The sequence below is a fragment of the Bos indicus genome, chromosome 10, assembly GCF_029378745.1.
Source record: "Bos indicus isolate NIAB-ARS_2022 breed Sahiwal x Tharparkar chromosome 10, NIAB-ARS_B.indTharparkar_mat_pri_1.0, whole genome shotgun sequence".
Lineage (NCBI taxonomy): Eukaryota > Metazoa > Chordata > Mammalia > Artiodactyla > Bovidae > Bos > Bos indicus.
Window position 1 is genome coordinate 76,956,529 of NC_091769.1, and position 20,283 is coordinate 76,976,811.

General features: G+C 43.4%; 1 protein-coding gene across 2 annotated transcripts in view; it reads left to right on the forward strand.

The window, feature by feature from the left end:
- The window catches only part of FNTB (farnesyltransferase, CAAX box, subunit beta), an 80,492-nt gene that overhangs the window by 41,307 nt on the left and 18,902 nt on the right, over positions 1–20,283 (forward strand). For both annotated transcript variants that reach the window (XR_002181638.2, XM_019969067.2), the window contains exons 4-7: positions 1,807–1,898; positions 10,749–10,895; positions 10,982–11,065; positions 16,445–16,531. Coding sequence is in view for 1 of the 2 variants with exons in the window: in XM_019969067.2 (XP_019824626.1) it covers positions 1,807–1,898; positions 10,749–10,895; positions 10,982–11,065; positions 16,445–16,531 (410 nt within the window). In the remaining variant the exon portion in view is untranslated. The remainder of the gene's footprint in view (positions 1–1,806; positions 1,899–10,748; positions 10,896–10,981; positions 11,066–16,444; positions 16,532–20,283) is intronic.

Genomic DNA, 20,283 nt, shown 5'->3' on the forward strand with positions numbered 1-20,283 from the left:
CCCACTTTCCACAGAGAAGCTCTGCTTTTCACTTGCTTTTTCTTTGGCCCGCATTTGATTATTTATGGCAGGGGTTTGGGCCTATAGACTCAAGCAGGTGGCATAAGCCAGGGATGTGGGCTGGGTTGCGGTGGTGGGTGATGGTCGGGGGAGCAGAATTGAGGCAAACTGGAGGACCACGCTTTTGCTCTGTTCCTGCCAGCTGCTGTCAAGCAGCACTGCGGACCCAGGGTTGCCAGATCTCTTCTTGTTCTTTGAAATGAAGCCAGAAATTCAGATTTCTTTATGAATCTCTCAACATGTAGCTGTTACAACTAATTCTAATTAAACAAACAAAACACTACAGGGAACAAACAGAACATGTCCACGGGCTACATCTGGCCTGTGGACTTTCAGTATTCAATCCTCGATGGTTAGGGTCAAGTTAGTCCTGATACAGTTAATACCATGACAGCTAACAGCTCACCGAATAGTGTGCTAAAGTTTGTCATTCAATGTCTCATTTAATCCTCACAGCTAGTCCAGGAGGTAGGTATTTTTTTCTAGATTAGGAAATAGGCTTAGCAAGATTAATTGATTAATTTTCTCAAAGGCATGTAGCTAGCGAGGGGCTTCCCAAGGGGCTCAGTGGTAAAGAATCCACCTGCCAAGCAGGAGACCTGGGTTTGTTGCCTGGGTCAGGAAGATCCCTTGGAGAAGAAATGGCAACCCATTCCGTTGTTCTTGCCTGGGGAATCCCGTGGACAGAGGCGCCTGACAGGCTACAGTCCATGGGGGTCACAAAGAGCTGGACATGACTTAGTGACTAAACCACCACCACCATGTAGCTAATGAGAGAAGGAGCTGGCACTGAAACCCATAGCAACGTCTTCTGTCAGCACACCAGCTGCCCCTAGGTGGTGAGCAAGCGTATTTATGTGCACGTTTATGAAGACGGCAGCTTAGGCCAAGGAAAAGAGCACTGGATCGAGAGTCTAGAAACCTGGGTTCTTGTTTCTTACATTTACTGTCTTTGTCATCTGGAAAAAGTTCATCTCTCTGGATCTCATTTACACACCATTTATACACTTTAGATTCATAAAACTGGGGCAATAATACTACCAGCCTGCCTAGGCTTGAATGCTTGAATGTTTATGGCTTGAACTAGGATCAAGACCTGTTCACAGGTCACCTTTGGAAACATTTTCCAGCTGCTCAGGCAGAATTAGCCAGTTTCTTCCATGTGCCCGTTATAGCATTTATCCAGCTCTGTGTATGCACTTGTCTTGTTCTGCCTTATTCCAGAAATGCACTAGTACTTCCGTGTCTGTCTAATGCCCTCCTCCTCTACAGATAACCACACACATTCTAACCCAAGCACCTCAAGAGAAGGAACTGAATTTTATTCATGCTTGTGCCCCTAGTGCTGGGCCTGAGGAGATACTTATTAAATATTTGTTAAATCAATAAACGAGTGAATGCAGGAAATCCTTCCCTGTAATTGTGGCTCTCCTTGGGTCTACACTGAGAAAACAGTAGCACTTGAGTTTCTGCCGTATGAGAAGTCCTCTGCTTGGCTTCTTTCAATGCCTGTCAGGGAAGGACTCATTGGGTTCAGGTTAAACGCCTTTGTCCCGTTGTCCTTTGCTCACATATGGTCACTTCAGCTCCGGGCTAAGGCCTCCAGGCAAAGTGTCCTTCATCCCTCTGAGGTGGCCCTTCTCCTCCTTGCCAGGCGGCCGGGAGGGAGACAGATGTCGCCTTGTCAGCAGGGTCTTGGAACGATTCTGAATAAGGGGTGTGTTTTCTGCCCTGTTCCTTTCGCAGTGTCTGGATGCCAGCCGCCCATGGCTCTGCTACTGGATCCTGCATAGCCTGGAACTCCTGGATGAGCCCATCCCCCAGATGGTGGCCACAGAGTGAGTCTGGCTTTGGGGTGCCCCGGGTGTCCCCTGAAATTGGGTTTTGAGTTTGAGGGTTCTTTTTGTTCAGTTTCTGTTTATTTTGAATGAAAAACACGAGAGTGCTGCAAAGAAAACCGTTGCCCTTCTCTTGACCTCCAGTAACTTCCTGAAACTCCTCCACTTCAGAAGCCCGTTGTGTGCTCGTGGGTAGAACGAGACTTTGAACTTCCAAGAGAAGGATTCTGTTTCTTCTGTGGCCTTTTCTCTGGGCTCTTGCTCTGGTCTTTGAGAAAAGTCTTCATCAACACCAGAGAAACCTGATTTTTCCAGAAAGTACAGTATACATTTGAATAGCTTCTGTGGGGAAGCACGTGGCAACCCCGTGGACAAAAATGCCTTTGCTTTCCATAAAGAGCTGCCCGGAAGTCCCTCCTTACCAGTGCCTGGGGGGTGGTATGGCTCTTGATAGCGGTGGATATGTTACCGGCTTGGTGTACAGATGTCAGGACATCGTTTTCCTCAACTTCTCATTAATGATTAGAGATCTAAGCAACTAATTGAAAAAGATTCTTCCCAAAGTGCTTCTGCAGAGGGTGTCCTCATTGTGGCTCCTCATCCTTAGAAATTCATCACACTTTATATATATATTTTTAAAGATTTGATTTATCTTTGGCTGCACTGGGTGTCTTCGTTGCTGTACACGGGCTTGGGCTCCAGTAGTTGCAGCATGGGGGCTCAGTAGCTGCGGCCTGTGAGCTCTAGAGCACAGACTCAGGACTTGTGGCCCATGGGCTTAGTTACTCCACGGCATGCAGGATCTTTCTGGACTGGGGATCAAACAGTGTCCCCTGCAATGCAAGGCAGATTCTGAACCAGTGGACTACCAGGAAAGCCCCACAGTTTCTATTTTAAAGAAAAAAAAACTGATCATCACTCTAGTCTGAGGGGTACCCAAGGTAGGAAGGGGCTGCCAGGAATTGGCTCTGATGCCTTAGTTCTCACTGAAAGAGAGCACCTTCTCTCAGCAGCATCTTGACCTCAACTGCTTCCCCTGCTTCTCCGAAGGTAGAGGGTCAGAGGGAGGCCTGGAGCCATGTTTGTCTGCCTGCGGTGCGCAGGGGCAGCTGTGCCGGGATGCGTGGAGGCCAGGCTGTGCGCCTCCCTGGCCACAGTCCCTCTGCCTGGGTCACGCTGTCAGGTCAGAAGAACAGAACCACACATTGTCTCATTCATTCCGTCTTAACAATAACCTCTCATTCTTGCCTTCCTGGGCAGGGTGTCTTGTGATGAATGTGGATAGAAAAGATAATAAAGAATTAGGCCATTAACCCTTGTGATGTGTACAGTGCTTTCAGAGGGAGAGGAAAAATACGCATTGTCTTCCATATCACAGAGCTGCTGCAAGCCTCGTTGCTTCTAGCCCTGGATGTAGAGTTGGACACAGTTTCTGCAGTAACAGGAATTTAATTGTCAAAATAAAGGCCTGTGTGTTTTTGAAATACCAGTTGGGGGTTGCGGGTTGTTTGGGAAGTTCCCCCCACCCGTCACATACACAGTCAGGATAGATGGAATGGGAAAATCGGATGTGAGAGAAGACAGAAGACTCTGGAGGAGTCGGCGAGAGTGAAGTACAGACGCCCCCTAGAGGAACAGTGGTTTGGAGCAGGAAGGAGGCCCCCTGTAGATGTAGACTGATCTGAAGTGGGAAAATGATAAAGGGCTTCCTGAAGTGGAAGAACTTGGATCAGCATCCATTTTGAGTTTTTTCTAGGTTCTGTACTTGGTGTTGTATGTTGTCCAGTCTCTCAGTCATGTCCGACTCTTTGTGACCCCATGGCCTGCAGCACACCAGGCTTCCCTGTCCTTCACCATCTCCTGGAGCTTGCTCAAATTCATGTCTGTCGAGTCAGTGATGCCATCCAACCATCTCATCCTCTGTCGTCCCCTTCTCCTGCTGCCTTTAGTCTTTCCCAGCATCAGGGTCTTTTCTAATGAGTCAGCTCTTCGCATCAGGTGGCCAAAGTACTGGAGCTTCAGCTTCAGCATCAGTCCTTCCAATGAATATTCAGGACTGATTTCCTTTAGGATTGACTGGTTTGATCTCCTTGCAGTCCAAGGGACTCTCAAGAGTCTTCTCCAACACCACAGTTTCAAAGCATCAATTCTTCGGTGCTTTATGGTGTTGTATAGGTAAAGCTTTTCTGAGGAAATAAATGTTGGAGCAGCTTTTGTGACAACATCAGTTAGGAAGAGAGGACCCCGTTGAAGGGCTTTTCACACTGACCAATTGAAGACAACCTAAATATCAACAGTTGGGGATGCCGTAAGTGTAAAGTTTAGGTGAAGTCTCTGTGTCGTGATACATACAGTGAAATCTTATGCAGCCACTTAAAAATTAAAAAGTTAGCAGGTGTTCGGTAGGCCTATGGTGATCATTTCACAGTATATACAAATATCAAATCATAACATTGTACACCAGAACCTAATGTTACGTGTCAGTTATACCTCAATTACAAATTTGTATCTACATAATTGTGTGTTTTTATATATGGGCTTCACTGGTGGCTCAGACGGTAGAGTCCACCTGCAATGTGGGAGACCTGGGTTCGATTCCTGGGTTGGGAAGATCCCCTGGGGAAGGGAACGGCTACCCACTCCAGTATTCTGGCCTAGAGAATTCCATGGACTGTACAGTCCATGGGGTCACAAAGAGTTGGACATGACTGAGCAACTTTCACTATACTGTACTATATTTATGTATAAAAATGTGTGTGTTTGATAGAGATACTCATGATTTAAATGAAAAAAGGTAGTTAAAGATTCATTTTTTATAGATTAAAATTAAAGGTGGTTCTACACATAGGAAAAAACAGAAGGATGTATATATACACATGATAGGAGTTATTTGTGTGGATGATGGGGTTAAAGGTAATTTTTTTCTTTTCTAATCTTATTTGCATTTTCTAAAATTTCTACAATGAATCTATTGTTTTGTAATCAAAAGAATGTTTTAAAATTTAGAAGCTGATTTGTCCTGATTGCAAGAGCCCCTTGATAGTTCATGACTGAAATTTTCTGTATCACACCCACCTTCAAAGTTTTACCTGTGGTTCTTCTGAACATTGATTTAACAAGCTTTTAAAGAATTACCTAGACTTTCCAATAATGAACTTTGTTTTATGCCTAGCAGGCAATTAATTATAGATGCCAATAATATTTGTTATGAACAGAGCCTAGTAGCTTGGCTTATAAGAGTATAAACTCTTTTTAGTAAGAAATAGAGAAATCTTAATGACTTCTATTAAAATATGGGGATTTTTTTTTTTAAAGACTACCTAATTTTGGAGATTGCTTTTTTATTTATTTTGCACAGGGAGAAGAAATGCTTTGAAAATGTGGTCAGGTTTTTTTTTCTTCTTCTTTATACCAATGTTAAGGTGACATAGAGGGTGTGTTTAGCTCTGGAGTTTATTTTTCTACTGTCCTCTCTCTCCGCTCCCCGACCTAGTGTGCAACGCACGCACATTCACACACATGGGTTTCTTTCTCTTTCCTGTTTTGTTCACGTTTGTGCTTCCATTTGTCCTGGGAACAATGTGACAAGCTGAGGTCCCTCTAGTGGACAAACCGCTTTTGTCAGCTCCTGTGACTGCTGACCAGAGCCAGCAAGGCCAGGCTTTTACTGCTGGTGTCAGACCTTTCAAGAATGATATATTCAGTTCAAGAATAATGTATTCAATAATAATATATTTATAGGAATCAAGTGTGCCCTTCTTAAGAGATTGTATCCATAAATTTATATGTGTGTTTACCTTAAAGAAATGAATATTTTGGAACCACACTAAATACATTTGCTTTGTTAATGACTTTAGCACTGAAGGAAGCATTTTTTAAAAAATGAGAATCCCTTGCTTCGTTATTGAAAGCTACTTAATGAAACACATGGAGTAAAATGAAGACCCCAGGGAAACCATGGCCGTGTTAAGTTAGGTCTTTTAGCTTCTATAAGATCTGAAAATTATCTTTAACTTAAAAATTGTTTTAGGACCTTTCCATTTGTAAAGTTTTCCCAAAGATTAAATTTTCAGGTGCCAGTGTTTTCTCATTTCCCTTTAGAAAGTTTATCAGTAGCTTGTCCCTTGAATAGTTCCTAAAATATCTCTCCCTTTAATTTTAAATTTAATCCGTCTGTTTCCTTATCTTTCAATGAAGATAGCTTATGTTTCCTTTTGTCTTCTGGGCATTTTTGGCCAGGTGTTGCTGGCATCTAGTTGGGAGAGGTCAGGGATGCTGCTAAATGTTCTCCACAGGACAGTCCCTACAACAAAGAATCGTCCAGCCCAAAATATCAATAGTGCCACAGTGGTGAAACTCTGCTCTAAAATAACCAACTTCAGTTTTTCTTAAATCTAAATTTTTCTTATCTCTAAACTAAATTCTTCTTGCTACAGAGTAGCTTCAATTCTCATTTCTTTACCAAAAATTTGTGTAATTATCTTTTGTATTTTTTATTTTTTAAGTCATTCAGTCGTGTCCGACTCTTTGCAACCCCACAGATTGTGTAGTCTGCCAGGCTTCTCTGTCCATGAAATTCTCCAGTCCAGAATACTGGGGTGGGTAGCTGTTCCCTTCTCCACGGGGTCTTCCCGACCCAGGGATCAAACTCAGGTCTCCCACATTGCTGGTGGTTTCTTTACCATCTGAGCCACCAGGGAAGCCCTATCCTTTGTATACTTGAGGTATTTCGCTGGGTAGCTCCCTCACTGTGGTATTCTGTAATAGTAAGCCTTGGAATCACTTCTGTATTGAGACATTTTTACAACTCTGTTCTCAATTTCCTTTGAGTTGGAAAACAGAGTCTTGAACCAGTTATAGCTCTGACCAATACTGTGTTTATGATGCTTTTAAGAAGCATTTTCATTGCTGTTCACAACTCATGAACCCTAACCTCTGGTCCTTTTTCTGCTGTGTTCCTTGGTATTTCCCGCCTTATATTTATATGCTTTGTTCGTCCCCCACTCCTGCCATCCCTAAGTACGTTACTTGCTACTCATATCTGTTTCATTTGTTTTATTCTCTATTTATTATTTTCGGCTGCACTGGGTCTTCGTTGCTGCATGCGGGCTTTCTCTAGTTGCAGACAGCAGGGGCCACTCTTCGTTGCAGTGCACGGGCTTCTCATTGTGGTGGCTTCTCTTTGAGGGGCATGGGCTCTAGGGCATGTGGGTCTCTACAGTTGCGGGTCACAGGCTCAGTTGCTGCATGGCATGCAGGATCCTTATGGACCAGAGATCAGACCCGTGTCCCTTGCATTGGCAGGAGGATTCCCAGCCACTGGACCACCAGGGAACTCCCTCATTTGTTTTATTCTTGCTGACTTCTGATTTGTTTAATATTATTCTGGACTTCCTCCCCGTAGAGATTTCCCTGCTTGTTTTGATGATTTGCTTACATACTATGCATGCTTTTAAATCCTTCATCCACACTGGTGACAGTGATGTCCAGAATCAACCACTTTAGATCTGTCCTTAATCATCCCCTAAAAGTCTGAGTAAATCGTTGATACTCTTGCTTTGAACTTGATCCTCTTAGAGGTTTTATGTACTTTTTATTAGCTGGATGATAGAGCAGTAGTGTCCAATAGAACTTCCTGAAGCAATGGAAATGTTTTATGTTTTGTGGCAGCCACTAGTCCCATGTACCTATTGAGCAGTTGCAATGCGGCTTGTGTGACTGAGGAGCTCAATTTTAATTAATATAATTAAAATGTAAATAGCCTCATGTGGCTAGTGGCTACCTGTTGGACAGAGCAGATGTATCACATTGCTACCCAAAATGTGGTCCCCAGACCAGCAGTATCTCTGTCACCTGGGAACTTGCTAGATGTGCAGAATCTCGGGTCCTTCTAGTTCTGCTGAAATAGATCTGCAGTTTGATGAGATCCTTGGGTGGCTTCTGTACACACTCAAGTTAGAGAAGCACTGAAACCTGGCTGAACACTGGAGTCACATGGGGAATTTTTAGAACTATTGCCACTCGGGCCCGCCGTCAGCGACTCTCATTTAATTGGTACTAGGTATGGCCTGGGCGTTGGGGTTTTTTTTTTTTTTTTTTTAAACATCCCCAAAGTGATTCTAATTACACAGCAAAGACTTGTGGTATTCAAACTTTGTGTATATCCACATCACCTGGGAATGACCCCTGTAAAAATACAGAGGCCCAGCTCTTTCCTGCTTCAGCAAGTCTGGGTCTCTGTGTTCTTCATTAGCCCTCCAGTGATTCCAATATACACATTTGGGGTTTATTTAGAACCCTGATCTAGGAGACAGTTTCCCACTTTGTTGGAAATTGTCATGTAAGCGAGAACGAAACGCCTTGCTGACTTAAAAGAAAACTGATCTACTGGATTGTCTAGTCATGTGAGCGGACGCGTGATCTATGAATACTTGTTTTTCACAGAGTGTGCCCCTCTTGGTGTTGGCTCAGTGTTTGCCGCTTGTGATTTTTTAAATTACGTTGGTGAATTTCTGGTCTCTAAGCTAAGTTTTTTTCCCCCTTTGAATAGTTAGAGTGTCATTCACATTTTGCTTTTCAGAATTGCTCGGAGTTGCGCCCACGACAGCTGGTAGCTTCGTGGTCAGTCTGCCAGTTCCTTAAGGTACAAGTTGGAAAGCCCATGGATCAAAATGTTCTGTAGTTCGGAAGTGCCTCTGAGTTGAGAAGAGCTGAGCCCAGTTCCCCAACACAGCCCCGGAGTCACTCAGATGTAGCCTGTCAGCTGGGGACAGTTGGCGTGGAGGGTTGATTTAATAACGTCTCTGGTACATTCAGATCCCAGCCTACTCCAGACTTTAGGCTACAGGGTCAGGAGTATTGCATTTGGTATAATTTTGTCATGGGAGCTGGAGAAGGGAATGGGTAACTAGATGACTTTTCCTTTTCTTTTTTTAACATGTACTGTTTCCTATCAGTCAAAAAATTTTGTTTTTGTGATACAGAAAACTTTTTGTGCAGCCAACTTTTGTTAGACCAGGAGTTCCTTTGCCATTTGTTTCCAGGAAATAGGATAAGAATTGATGAAGGTTTGGGAAAGGTTAGTGACAAGCTCATTTTCTTTGCAAAAATTAACTGCTATTAAAAACATGCCACAGAATTGTCTTCCTTCTCTGATCATCAACTTTAGTTTCAATCTATGTGCTTCCTACAGTAAAATTGTGGGTGGAACATGAAGTGAGTGTGTATTGCTTTTAACCTATGACAGTTTCAGGACTCTACTAGGAAATCAGCAGCATTTTCTATGGCTGTCCCTGCCCAGGTGATGTAGCAGGTCTGAAATCAAAAGTAATCAAATATGACCTGGGAGAGTAGCCATTAACTCACGTCTTAGTTGAGATCAAGAAGACTGTGTGATCTCTTTGGCAGCATGGATAAGAAGGAATGAGATGGAAAAGCCCAGGAAAAGAAGGCTGTCTGAGCACTAGAAGAACTCAGATTTGCCCCTGGTTCTCTTAAATGAGGGGCTTCCCAGGTGGCATAGTGGTAAAGAATCCACTTGCCAATGCAGGAGATGCGGGTTTAATCCCCAGATCTGGAAGATCCTCTGGAGAAGGAAATAGCAACTCACTCAGTATTCTTATCTGGAAAATCCCATGGAGAGAGGAGCCTAGAGGGCTACATACAATCCACAGGGTCACAAAGAGTGGGATGCAGCTGAGCTTGCATGCACGCATGCTCTTAATTGAGGCCTTGTCCCAATAGGAAGCTGGGATCCTGCTATGTTGGGGAAACAGCTTGAGAACTCTCCTGGGGTCTCCTTTCCAATGAACTTCAGAGGACCCTCTGACAAAGAGGGGCTCTCTTGGTTTCATCTAGAGCAAGAGGATAACTTCTGGGCAAACTGAGGCCATGCTTGGAAGGAAGGGCTTAGAGGCCAACCCTCAATATAGCAGTTTCCCTCAGTGAAGGCACTGGAGTTTCTGAAAAATTCTTCAAAAGCCCACAGCTGGGGATGCATTCTTGTTTTCTTTTGTTTTTTGGAAAGTATTTGCTTGTTTATTTGGCTGCCTCAGGTCTTAGCTGTGGCACACACGATCTTCGACCTTCAGTTGTGGCGTGCAGGATCTCGTTCCCTGACCGGGGTTTGAACCTGGGTCCCCTGCATTGGAAGCATAGAGTCTTAGCCACTGGACCACCAGGGAAGTCCCTGGCATGCATTCTTGTGGTAGGAGTTGGCAGTGCTTAAGTCTGCCATCATGAGCTCAGTGTGCAGAAGCCCACTTCTCATTCTCCTAACCATGGAGGCAGACTCCATTGGAAGCTTGTTTCTTGTCAGTGATACGAATAAATATCAGTAGCCCACTGGGGCTTAGGCTTCAACGAGAATGAGAAGGCACCTCTTTAAATATTTCTGATAAGCCTATGTGAGGGCTCTAGACCAGCATAGTTGGTGGGGGGAAAAGTAATTGAGCATCACCACGATTTAGGCAAAATGCAAAACCTCGGAGCTACCCCAAAGGCAAGGAGAAGGGACTGGTTCCATAGCTCTGGGGTGGAAAATTGAGAGAAAATTGAGAGAAAAGTATGGGAAGAAGCATGAGACTCATTCCAGTTCTGTGAAGGGCTATATGTTTCTGCCCGGCCTTCTGTTCCTGGCTTCACAACTGGGCACATGCTTAACTACAAAGCTGATCGAGGCAGGGTGGAGAATTAGGTCCTTTACAGATGTATTCAGTATATACTCACTAGGTGGGAAGGGTGTGTCTTCTCTTCGGGCAGGGCGGAGCCTTGGAAAGGCCTGGACTCTGGTAGAATTCAGTGTTTTGGAACTAATGCTGTCTTTGTTTTTCCCTTTGGCCGTGTGCCTAGCGTGTGTCAGTTCCTGGAGTTGTGTCAGAGCCCAGAAGGCGGCTTTGGAGGGGGCCCTGGCCAGTACCCACACCTTGCACCCACGTATGCAGCGGTCAACGCGCTGTGCATCATTGGCACCGAGGAGGCCTATGACGTCATTAACAGGTACAGCCAAAGCCAGCAGGGCTGGACACCCAGCCGGGCTTCCATCTGCTGACGCTGCGCTGACCATCACCTCCCTCCTTTTTCAGAGAGAAGCTTCTCCAGTATTTGTACTCGCTGAAGCAACCCGATGGCTCTTTTCTCATGCACGATGGAGGTGAGGTGGACGTGAGGTGAGTGGGGTTTTTCTCAGGCTGCTGCATCAGCAGATTCTCAGGCTTATCTGCCATCAGAGATGCCAAACCCAGGGAAGGAGACAGGAAATCGCCACCTTGTCTCACCGAATGTCACACAGAGAGACGTGTCAGTGACATGGTTCATAATCCCTGCAAATATGGGATAGATGTCCTCAGGGCTCATTGTCACTTGACTTCTTTTATGTAGATGCCAAATACAAGTAACACAGAAACAAAATCAAATGCTTTTGTTTTAAAAATGAAAAATAACCTTCGTTTGGCACGAGATGATATACCATAGATATAACTGTATAGTGTAATATAATCTTTCATCTTTCTGGCACGGGAAGGCAGGAGAATGCCCAGTGGGGACTTAGTAAATATTTTCTGAATGTATTTGATGAAAGCGTGAGAATGTTTAACACCTGTGTGAGAACTGCTTTGGGCAATGCAGAAACCATTAGGGGCCAGTGGAGTCTATGAAAAACAGTGGCATTAACTGATTGGAACCAGTTGGCTCAAATAATACTTTTTTCTCAAGAATTGTCTGACGTACCTAGCGAGTCGTTTACTCACCTGGCAGGAGGTTCCCTATAAAACATCTAGGGAATTTACTGAATTAGTCATTTCTCACAAGCAGTGGATCATTGAGATATATACCAAATTATTATTGTTTAGTCTGATAAATAAATCGTTATGAGGTTTCTATAGCAAAGTCATCTTACTGCCTATTTGTAAATGTGTTGTCCTCTACACGAGTTGATAAATACTCTGGCTTAACTATTGGTTTGAAAATATAGGGCAAGAAAAAACATGAAGGTTGTGGAGCACAAAACACATTGCAGATAAAGGGAAGTAACCTTTATCTGCAGAGACCTTCATGAAGGGTTTTTGTCTATTTGTAACCTGTCTGTTCAAACCATAAAATAAGGCTAGGTATCTGGAAACCTGGGTACATGGAAAACTGTTTCTCTGCTCACAACACCTCTGACCTGAAATGTGGGGTGTTTATCCTCATATTAATGACACTAAGTACCCAAGTTAGCACAGACCCCACAGGTTAAGGGCTCAGTCCCACAAGACTGTCTGCACTTCAGACAGCAGTCACAAGTAGTGGGTTCCCAGGTTAACCAATTCTGCCTGATTTGTAAATCGGGGGTCCCCATGACCTCCTTCTCAGTTCAGTAATTTTTCAGGACAGCTCAGAGAACTCAGAGAACATTTTTCTAATACCATTTATTATAAAGGATATCATAAAGACACAAATGAACAGCTGCATGAAGGGGCATACATATAGAATGAGGGCTGGAAAGGTCCAGAGTCTAAGAACTTCTGTTCCCGTGATGTTGGGGTGTGACACCCTCCTGACAGGCACTTGGGTGCATCCCCCCAAAAGCTCCCTGAACTTCTTCATCCAGAGTGTTTTAATGGAGGTTCCATTATGTAGGCATAATTGATTAACTGATAGGCCATTGGTGACTAACTCAGTCTTCTGGGGAGTGGGGCAGAAAGTTCCAACCCTCTGATCCCATGGTTGGTTCCTCTGGCAGCCAGCCCCCATCCTCCAGGAGTCACCTGCTGGGGCTTGTTATGAATTACAGGACTCTCACCCCATTACTCAGGAAATTCCACTAGTTTTATGATCTCTGTGCCGAAAAGACCAAATATATGTTTCTTATTATGTCGTAATACCCCAGTATCTGTTGTTAAAAGATAAACAGGGGCATGTTAAAAATTTTATGAACTAATTTGAGCAAAAATTGATTCGAATAGGGCAGCATTCCATCTCACAGATAGGAAGGAAGCCCAAGGAGAGCTGTGCACAGTGAGAGACTTCTATAGGCAGAAGGGAACAGGGACAAGGAAGTGACATCAGGCGCTTAAAGAGTGGGTTGGCTGTTGCAAGGCCTCTTTCCTTGAGGGGATGGCAGGGGTCGACCAGCAGAGCATCTCACTAGCGCTGATGAGGTGGTTCCTGACTGACTGGTTAAAGATCCCATTTCTGGGAGAGCGGAAACCATAATGAAGTCTTGGTTTGGTGATGTGGAGTTTAGCATAAGGGACTCCTTTTGGGGCCTCTTGTTTTGTTTTTTAGCACTGCATATGCCAGTGAGGGCTCCCTGGGTGGCTCATTCGTAAAGAACCCACCTGCCAATGCAGGAGATGCAGGAGATGTGGGTTCGATCCCTGGGTCGGGAAGATCCTCTGGAGGAGGAAATGGAAACTCATTCTAGTATTCTTGCCTGGAACATTCCATGGACAGAGGAGCCTTGTGAGCTATAGTCTGTGGAGTCTGAAAGAATCGGACGCAGCTTAGCAACTGATCACAATGCCAGTGAAGCCAATATAACTATTGAAGAGAAGCAGTATTGTGTTGACATCTTTAGAAAAAAATTTAAAGAATGTTTTTCCCCTTTTGGTCACTACATTTTCATCCTGTTCTGCAGATACTCCAAATGTAGCTTTTTAAGGTTTCCTGAGATTATAGGTGAAAGCAGGCAAAAACTGGCAAGATCGGTTTGGCATTTCATTGCTTACCTTTTTCAGATATGATTATTCTCTTAACTTATTCATTCTGGTGCGGGTTTCCTTCTGTGTTCTTATTCATATCTGCCAGACAAATGCTAGGAAGCTCCTCCAATAAAATAGGTTTGTTTCTGAAGAGCTCTTCAACCATATGCTTCCTCTGGTAACATCCTGCCATGTGAGCCATGCTTTACATTTGCAGAAGATTAAAGATGTGAACGATGGATGTAACCTGGCAGGCTGCGTCCTGTTCCCCTGGTCAGTGTGGTTTCTCGTGCCCCAGTTCCATCGCTTTTCACTTGATTTTCCTTTAATTGTCTTTGCCCTGGAGCATCAGCAGTTTCTTCTGAAAGCTGCCAGGTGGATTTGACCTGAAGAGAAGCAGCAGTTGACAGGGACATCTGGAGGCTAGCCTGTCTTCTTCTGGGTTAGAACCAACCTCTTTTGATATTTCAGGCCTGTCGCAAGTCCTCGTTTCTAAGATGAGCTTACTCAGACATTCACAGCTCCCATGGACAGCCGCTAATCCAAGTCAACTTGTAGCCAGCACCGTCTTTCCCCTCAGTTCTTAAGAAAGGAGCAATTATTTATTCCTGACCTCCTAATCTAGATTATATAACCTGGAGTATTCTGGGAGGGTAGTGGGAAGATAGGGACCCAGAGTTTGCAAAAGTTTTGGCGACAGAGTGTAGAGTGTGTTTGGGGAAGGAGGAGGTCAGTGTTGCTGAAGTGCAGAGGGGTGCAGGCAGAGAATGAAGTTGGCTGGCCAGGCTGGGAATAGTCCGAGGAGCACTGCAGTCTCCTTGAGAAGTCTGGAGTTTATTTTAAGGGTAGTGGGAAGCCACTGGCAAGTTTTAGGGAGTGACATGATCTGATTTGTGTTTTGTTAGAAGTTCTATGGGGAATACATTGGGCTTTCCAGGTGGTTCAGCAGTGAGGAAGCCTCCTGCCAATGCAGGAGACCTGGGTTCGATCCCTGTGTCTGATCCCTGTGTCGGGAAGATCCCATGGAGAAGGAAATGGCAATCCACTCCAGTATTCTTGCCTGGAGAATTCCATGGACAGAGGAGCCTGGCAGGCTACAGCTCATGGGGTCACAAAGACACGACTTAGCGACTGAAAGGAACAAGTGAATGCATTATAGTGTTTTAGTGAAAATCCTCTGGTTTCAGGGCTGGAGGGAGGAAGACTGGACAGGAAACTGACCCAGATTAAGGATGACTTGGATTTGGGTGACAGCAGGAGGCCAGAGGGCAGCTGACGAATTTGAGAGGTATGACGAATGGACAGAGGGACAGAGGAAGCTGATGCTCAAAAAAAGTGTGTTTTGCTCACTCATTGTCTCGGTGTGAGATCTGGCAGCAGGTCTCAGGTCTTCCATTTATGAAACAGACCACACTGCTGACTACCTCCCTACCTCAGAGGTTATATTCACATTCAAGAGCAAGTACTTTTGAAGCCCTTTGTGAGACTCAAGACCCGAGAGGAGTTAGGTCAGACTTTCGAAGTTAGCTTACGGTGGATGATAACACTTGGCAGAAAGGACTCTTGCATGCTTCTGATGCCTGCTGGTTTAACTCAGCCTCTGCTGTGCCTTCGGCCAGTGTGAGCAGGCTGATTAAAATGCTGGGAGGAGAATAATACCTGCAGCTCACTGGAATGCTTCAGTGTGCTTGACTCAGTATTATGTCCATATTAAACCATATGGAAGCCAGACTCTTCTCTCTCCTCTCTTTTATATTCCTTAGGAGCCCTTAGATAAAGGATCTTGAAAGAAAATTAGAACAAACAGTTTTGTCTTCAACATAAAATGAAGCTGAGATGTTGGATGTTTGAAAAGACCATGTGCTAAGTCACTTCAGTTGTGTCTGACTCATTGCAATCCCATGAATTGTAGCCTGCCAGGCTCCTCTGTCCATGGGATTCTCCAGGCAAGAATGCTGGATTGGGCTGCCATTTCCTATTTCAGGAGATCTTCCCTACCCAGGGATCGAACCTGCGTCTGTTGCATCTTCTGCATTGTCAGGCGGGTTCTTTACCACTAGCGCCACCTGGGAAGCCCATAGTGGAAAAGAAGAGACAGTTTGTAGATGTATTCTATAATAGAGGGAGAAGCTGAAATAAAATGTGTCCTGAGAAGAATTAGGGCTGGCAGGATGGAATGGCAATAATTATTCCAAATCAAGTAGAATATGTTCTTTTTTCTATTTAAAGTGTGTGTGTGTGTGTGTGTGTGTGTGTGTGCGTGCTCGTGCACGCGTGTGCGTGTACTGGAGGGGTGCTTGAAATCAAAACTCTTTTCTCGCTCTAGAAGTCTAAGGAATGGATCTGAGTAGCTCATCTATTCTGGTCCCTCTTGCTTGGTCTATGCAGCCATATGGTCTGGCAGCCTGCTTTGGAGGTTGTCTGTTTGAAAGAAATATGGTTAACCTTTAATGTGTCCATGCCATAAACATGGCAAGTCCTGGATCTAAGAACAGTATTGACAGCTGAATGAATGAGCATCTCAGAAATACCTGAATGGCAGCATGGAATTTTGGGAGGCATTGTAGGTCTTTAGAAGAGCTGAATTCACTGTTGACATAAATTGATATGGCTGTTATTTTGTCTGGTGTAGATTTGACTGTGTGGAGGTAGGGAGAATAGAATGTCATGTTCTTTCTCTGAGACCATGCTGTGAGGAACTTGATCCAAATGGAATGTCGGAGCTCCTGGTTGGAGACCAGGAGCGAGGACAGGTGGTGATTACAGCTTATGAGGCAGAGAGCAATCCGCCCAAGAAGTTCAGTGAGCCTTGTCTGAGCTCTTCCTGAGAGTGTGACCCTTGCCCGTCTATTTCTGTCCTTCCAGAAGTGCATACTGTGCTGCCTCGGTAGCTTCGTTGACCAACATCATCACCCCAGACCTGTTTGAGGGCACTGCTGAATGGATCGCAAGGTGAGAGATGCTGGGACTTGTCCCATTTCTTAGACAGCAGGCGGTCAAGACTTCTGAAAAATAAAGGAAGTGCAGAAGAACCAGAAGGGAATGTAAAATTACAAGAGACATGTTATGGTTGAAAGATTTTACATTTCAAAAGTACATTTTACATTTCAAAAATTGAAAGTTTTCTTTTTTCCAGTTTTCTTTATGTGATTGGCAAGGATCAAAACTCTGGGTAAACAGTATTAGTCAGAGTCTAAATGGATTTAAACCAGTTTGAAGAGAAATTTGGAAATGTCTCAAAAACGTCCTTGCTGATGACCCCAAAATTCCACTCCTCCAGAAACTCACACACATGCATGAGAGAGACTGACATAGGACTCATTTGTAATAGTAAATAAAGCTAGAAACGGATTAAATGTTCATAAACACGAGATGGATAAATGAGTTGTGATGTAGTCACATTGGAATATAATATAGCAATGAAAATGAATGAACTAAAGCTACATATATCAATATGGGTGAATCTCAGAACAGTATTGTGTTTAATAATGTTAAACTAGTGTAAAAAAAAAAGAACGTTAAAGAAAACATGCAGGTTAACACATTGACTGGAAATTTGAAAACATGCAAAACAGTTCTGTATTGTTTATGGGAAGAATCACATGTAGTAATATAAAAACATGCTGGAAAGAATAAGCACCAGGTTTAGGATGGTAGTTACTTCTGGGAAGAAAGCAAACAAAATTACAGAAAGCCTGCACTTCTACTTGGGCTTCCTAGATGGCGCTAGGGGTAAGGAACCCACCTGCCAGGAGACTCAGGTTCAATCCCTGGTTCGGGAAGATCCCCTAGAGGAGGGCACAGCAACCCACTCCAGTGTTCTGGCCTGGAAAAGCCCATGGACAGAGGAGCCTGGTGGGCTACAGTTTGTAGGGTCGCAAAGAGTTGAACACGACTGAAGTGACTTAGCATGCACACAGGCACACTTGTACTCAGGAGACTTCAGTTGTATCTGTAACTGTTTATTTGTTTAAAATTTTAAAGAAACCTGAAATGCATATGGCTAAATCAAAGGTTGGTGTTAGATACACATATGTTCTATATATTACTTGCTGTACTTTCCTGGATCCTTCCAATTATTTCATAATTAAAAAAAAAAAAAGGTATAGTAGGCTTATCTGTACTATTGAGGAATTATATCCAAGCTGTATTGTTTTATTTTTTATATCTTAGTTTTTATGAAAGTAGTACTTACTGCTATGAAAATACAATTTTCAGCTAAACGAAATGATATACTATGATCATATTTACTTTTTTTGTATGACTTATTTTCCCTCTGGAATTAATCATTACCTCCTAATTCCCACATTTTCTGCCAGAGCTATAAAGTTACTCTCAATATGGTCAAACAGTTCAGGTGATGTATCAGTTCTCTTTTGTGTGTGTGTTTGTGTACATGTGTGTGCCCTTGTGTTTTGAGTCGTCTACCCCTGGGCCTCTGCCCTCCTGCTTCAGTCTGGAAATATTGATCTCAGCTTGCTGCACAGCAGGCATCCAGAAGCTTCCTTTCACTTCTCTGCTTTGTTAAAGCCCCAGTCCTCCTTTCTCCTGGTTTACTTTCTCATTTGAATGAATCACTTATTTCAACAGATCCCAAAGAAGAGAACTTGGGAGATAGATTTTTAAGATTTTGCAATAATTTTTATTCTAGTCTCACACTTGATGGCTAGTTTATTTGGTTAGAGACTTCTAAATTGAAAACTATAGATTGTATTCCTTCAGATTTTTTAAGCCTTGCTCCATTATCTTATGGAGTCCAGCGTCATTGTTAAAAAGGCTGGTCATAATGATGGCCAACCTTTACTGAGGACTTGGTATGTAATACTTAATAGTAAGGGAGCTCTCGTTTAAACATTGAGAATATAACCTTTTGAGCTAGACGGCCTGGGTTTGGTTCTTTTTTACACCTTCTGTTTCTCAGTTGAGATTTCCCATTTTTTCATTCATTACACGTATATTTTTCTTCATAAAGATAAATATAAAATTATAATATCTGTTTTAAAATTCTTGCCTGGAAATTTCAACATCTGGCTCTCTTGGGGTTGACATGCCACCTTTTCCTGAGTGCCTGTGTCACGTGGTGTTTGGCTTGTACCCTGGACATTATGGCTTCCAGGTGGCACGAGTGTTAAAGAACCCAGTTGCCAATGCAGGAGACATAGGACACATGGGTTCAATCCCTGGGTCAGGAAGACGCCCTGGAGGAGGAAATGGCAACCCACTCCAGTAATCTGGCTTGGAGTATCTCGTGGATAGAGGAGCCTGGTGGGCTGTGTTCCATAGGGTTGCAAAGAGTTAGACGTGACTGAAATGACTTAGCTCACATCACTGGATGTTGTGATGTTATGTTGTAGAAATCGGAGTCATTAGATCGCTTTAAAGAGTGCTGATCTTTTTCTTCAGTCATCTTGGTGAGCTGATTGCAGTGGGCAGGACCCAGCTCTTGGCTCAGTTCTTGGTTAGAAACTGCTTTCAGCTGGTCCAGTGCAGACATGATCCAGGATCAGGTAGAAACTTGAGCGAAGTTTAAACATGGAATTTGGTATTTTCCTTCTCTGACTCTCCTCTTTCTGGGATTCCTCATCAATTTCTGTCATTCTGGTTCTTCTTGCCAGAAATATGGGGCTTTCAGTTTCAGCTGCCTTCCACTGACCTGCTTGCCACTGTTGGGCAACTGTAGCCATCCTCAGGGCAAATCAGAACAAAAGAAAAGGGAGGAATGGGGGAGAGGAGGGACTGACTGTTCCAACTTTCAAATCCTCACCTTTTTTGTTTGCTGAGACTTCAGGAAGTAGTTTTAGTGTGTTTTGTCCGGAGCATGTAGTTATTAATATTTGCAGGATTCTGACTGCCTGGGTTTGAAGCCCAGTTTTGTCATTTATTAGCTTAGTGGCCTGGTTAAGTTGTTTAACTTCTCCATGTAATAGTCTTCATAAGTGTCAAATGATAGGATATTGAATTTGATATTAAGCTGAAATACAAAGGTATTTAAGTGGTAAAACTTGTTATGATATCCTCTGTGCGTTACTGCCTCCCAGTCCACTGTATTCCCAATCCATTGTCTGTTTCTGTCTTATTTCTCTTATTCTTGCTGTTTGGAAAATTCATGATGTTGAGCCATAATAGAATTTTTTGTTGTTGTTCATGGTGCTGGGTACTCAGCAGGTATCTTCAGTCTAGAATTGCGTGTACTTTACTTCCGTACTTACTAAGAGGTTCCCTTACCTTTTATCTTCTAATCCTTCTATTGAGTTTTTATTTCTGTAATTCTATGTAAAATTTTTCAAAGCTTATTTTTCATCTCCATTTATATAAAAAACGGATACTTCTTTTTTATGTACTCTCTTGTTCTTGTTTGAGGGATATTTTGTCCTTGCAGTGTTTAGAAAGTTTACTTCTGCTCCTTATGTTATTTCTTCCAATTTATTTTTATTTGTTTTATTTCTATGTCATGTTTACATAAAACTCTCTTTCACGTAAGAGCCTTTGCTTAAATGTTTGATGTTCATATTTAAGAGTCAGGTGCTAGAAAGCTGATGGAGAGCTATGTTTGCCAGAGTGGCCTGGAATCCAGCCATTCATGGGGAATTCTCATATATCAGTATCCATAGGATTTTTCTGTGGAGAACCTTCCAGATTCCTGGTTATGGTATGAAGCTGGCAGCCAACTTTGTGAACTCTAATAGGGGAAAGGGGCTTATCTG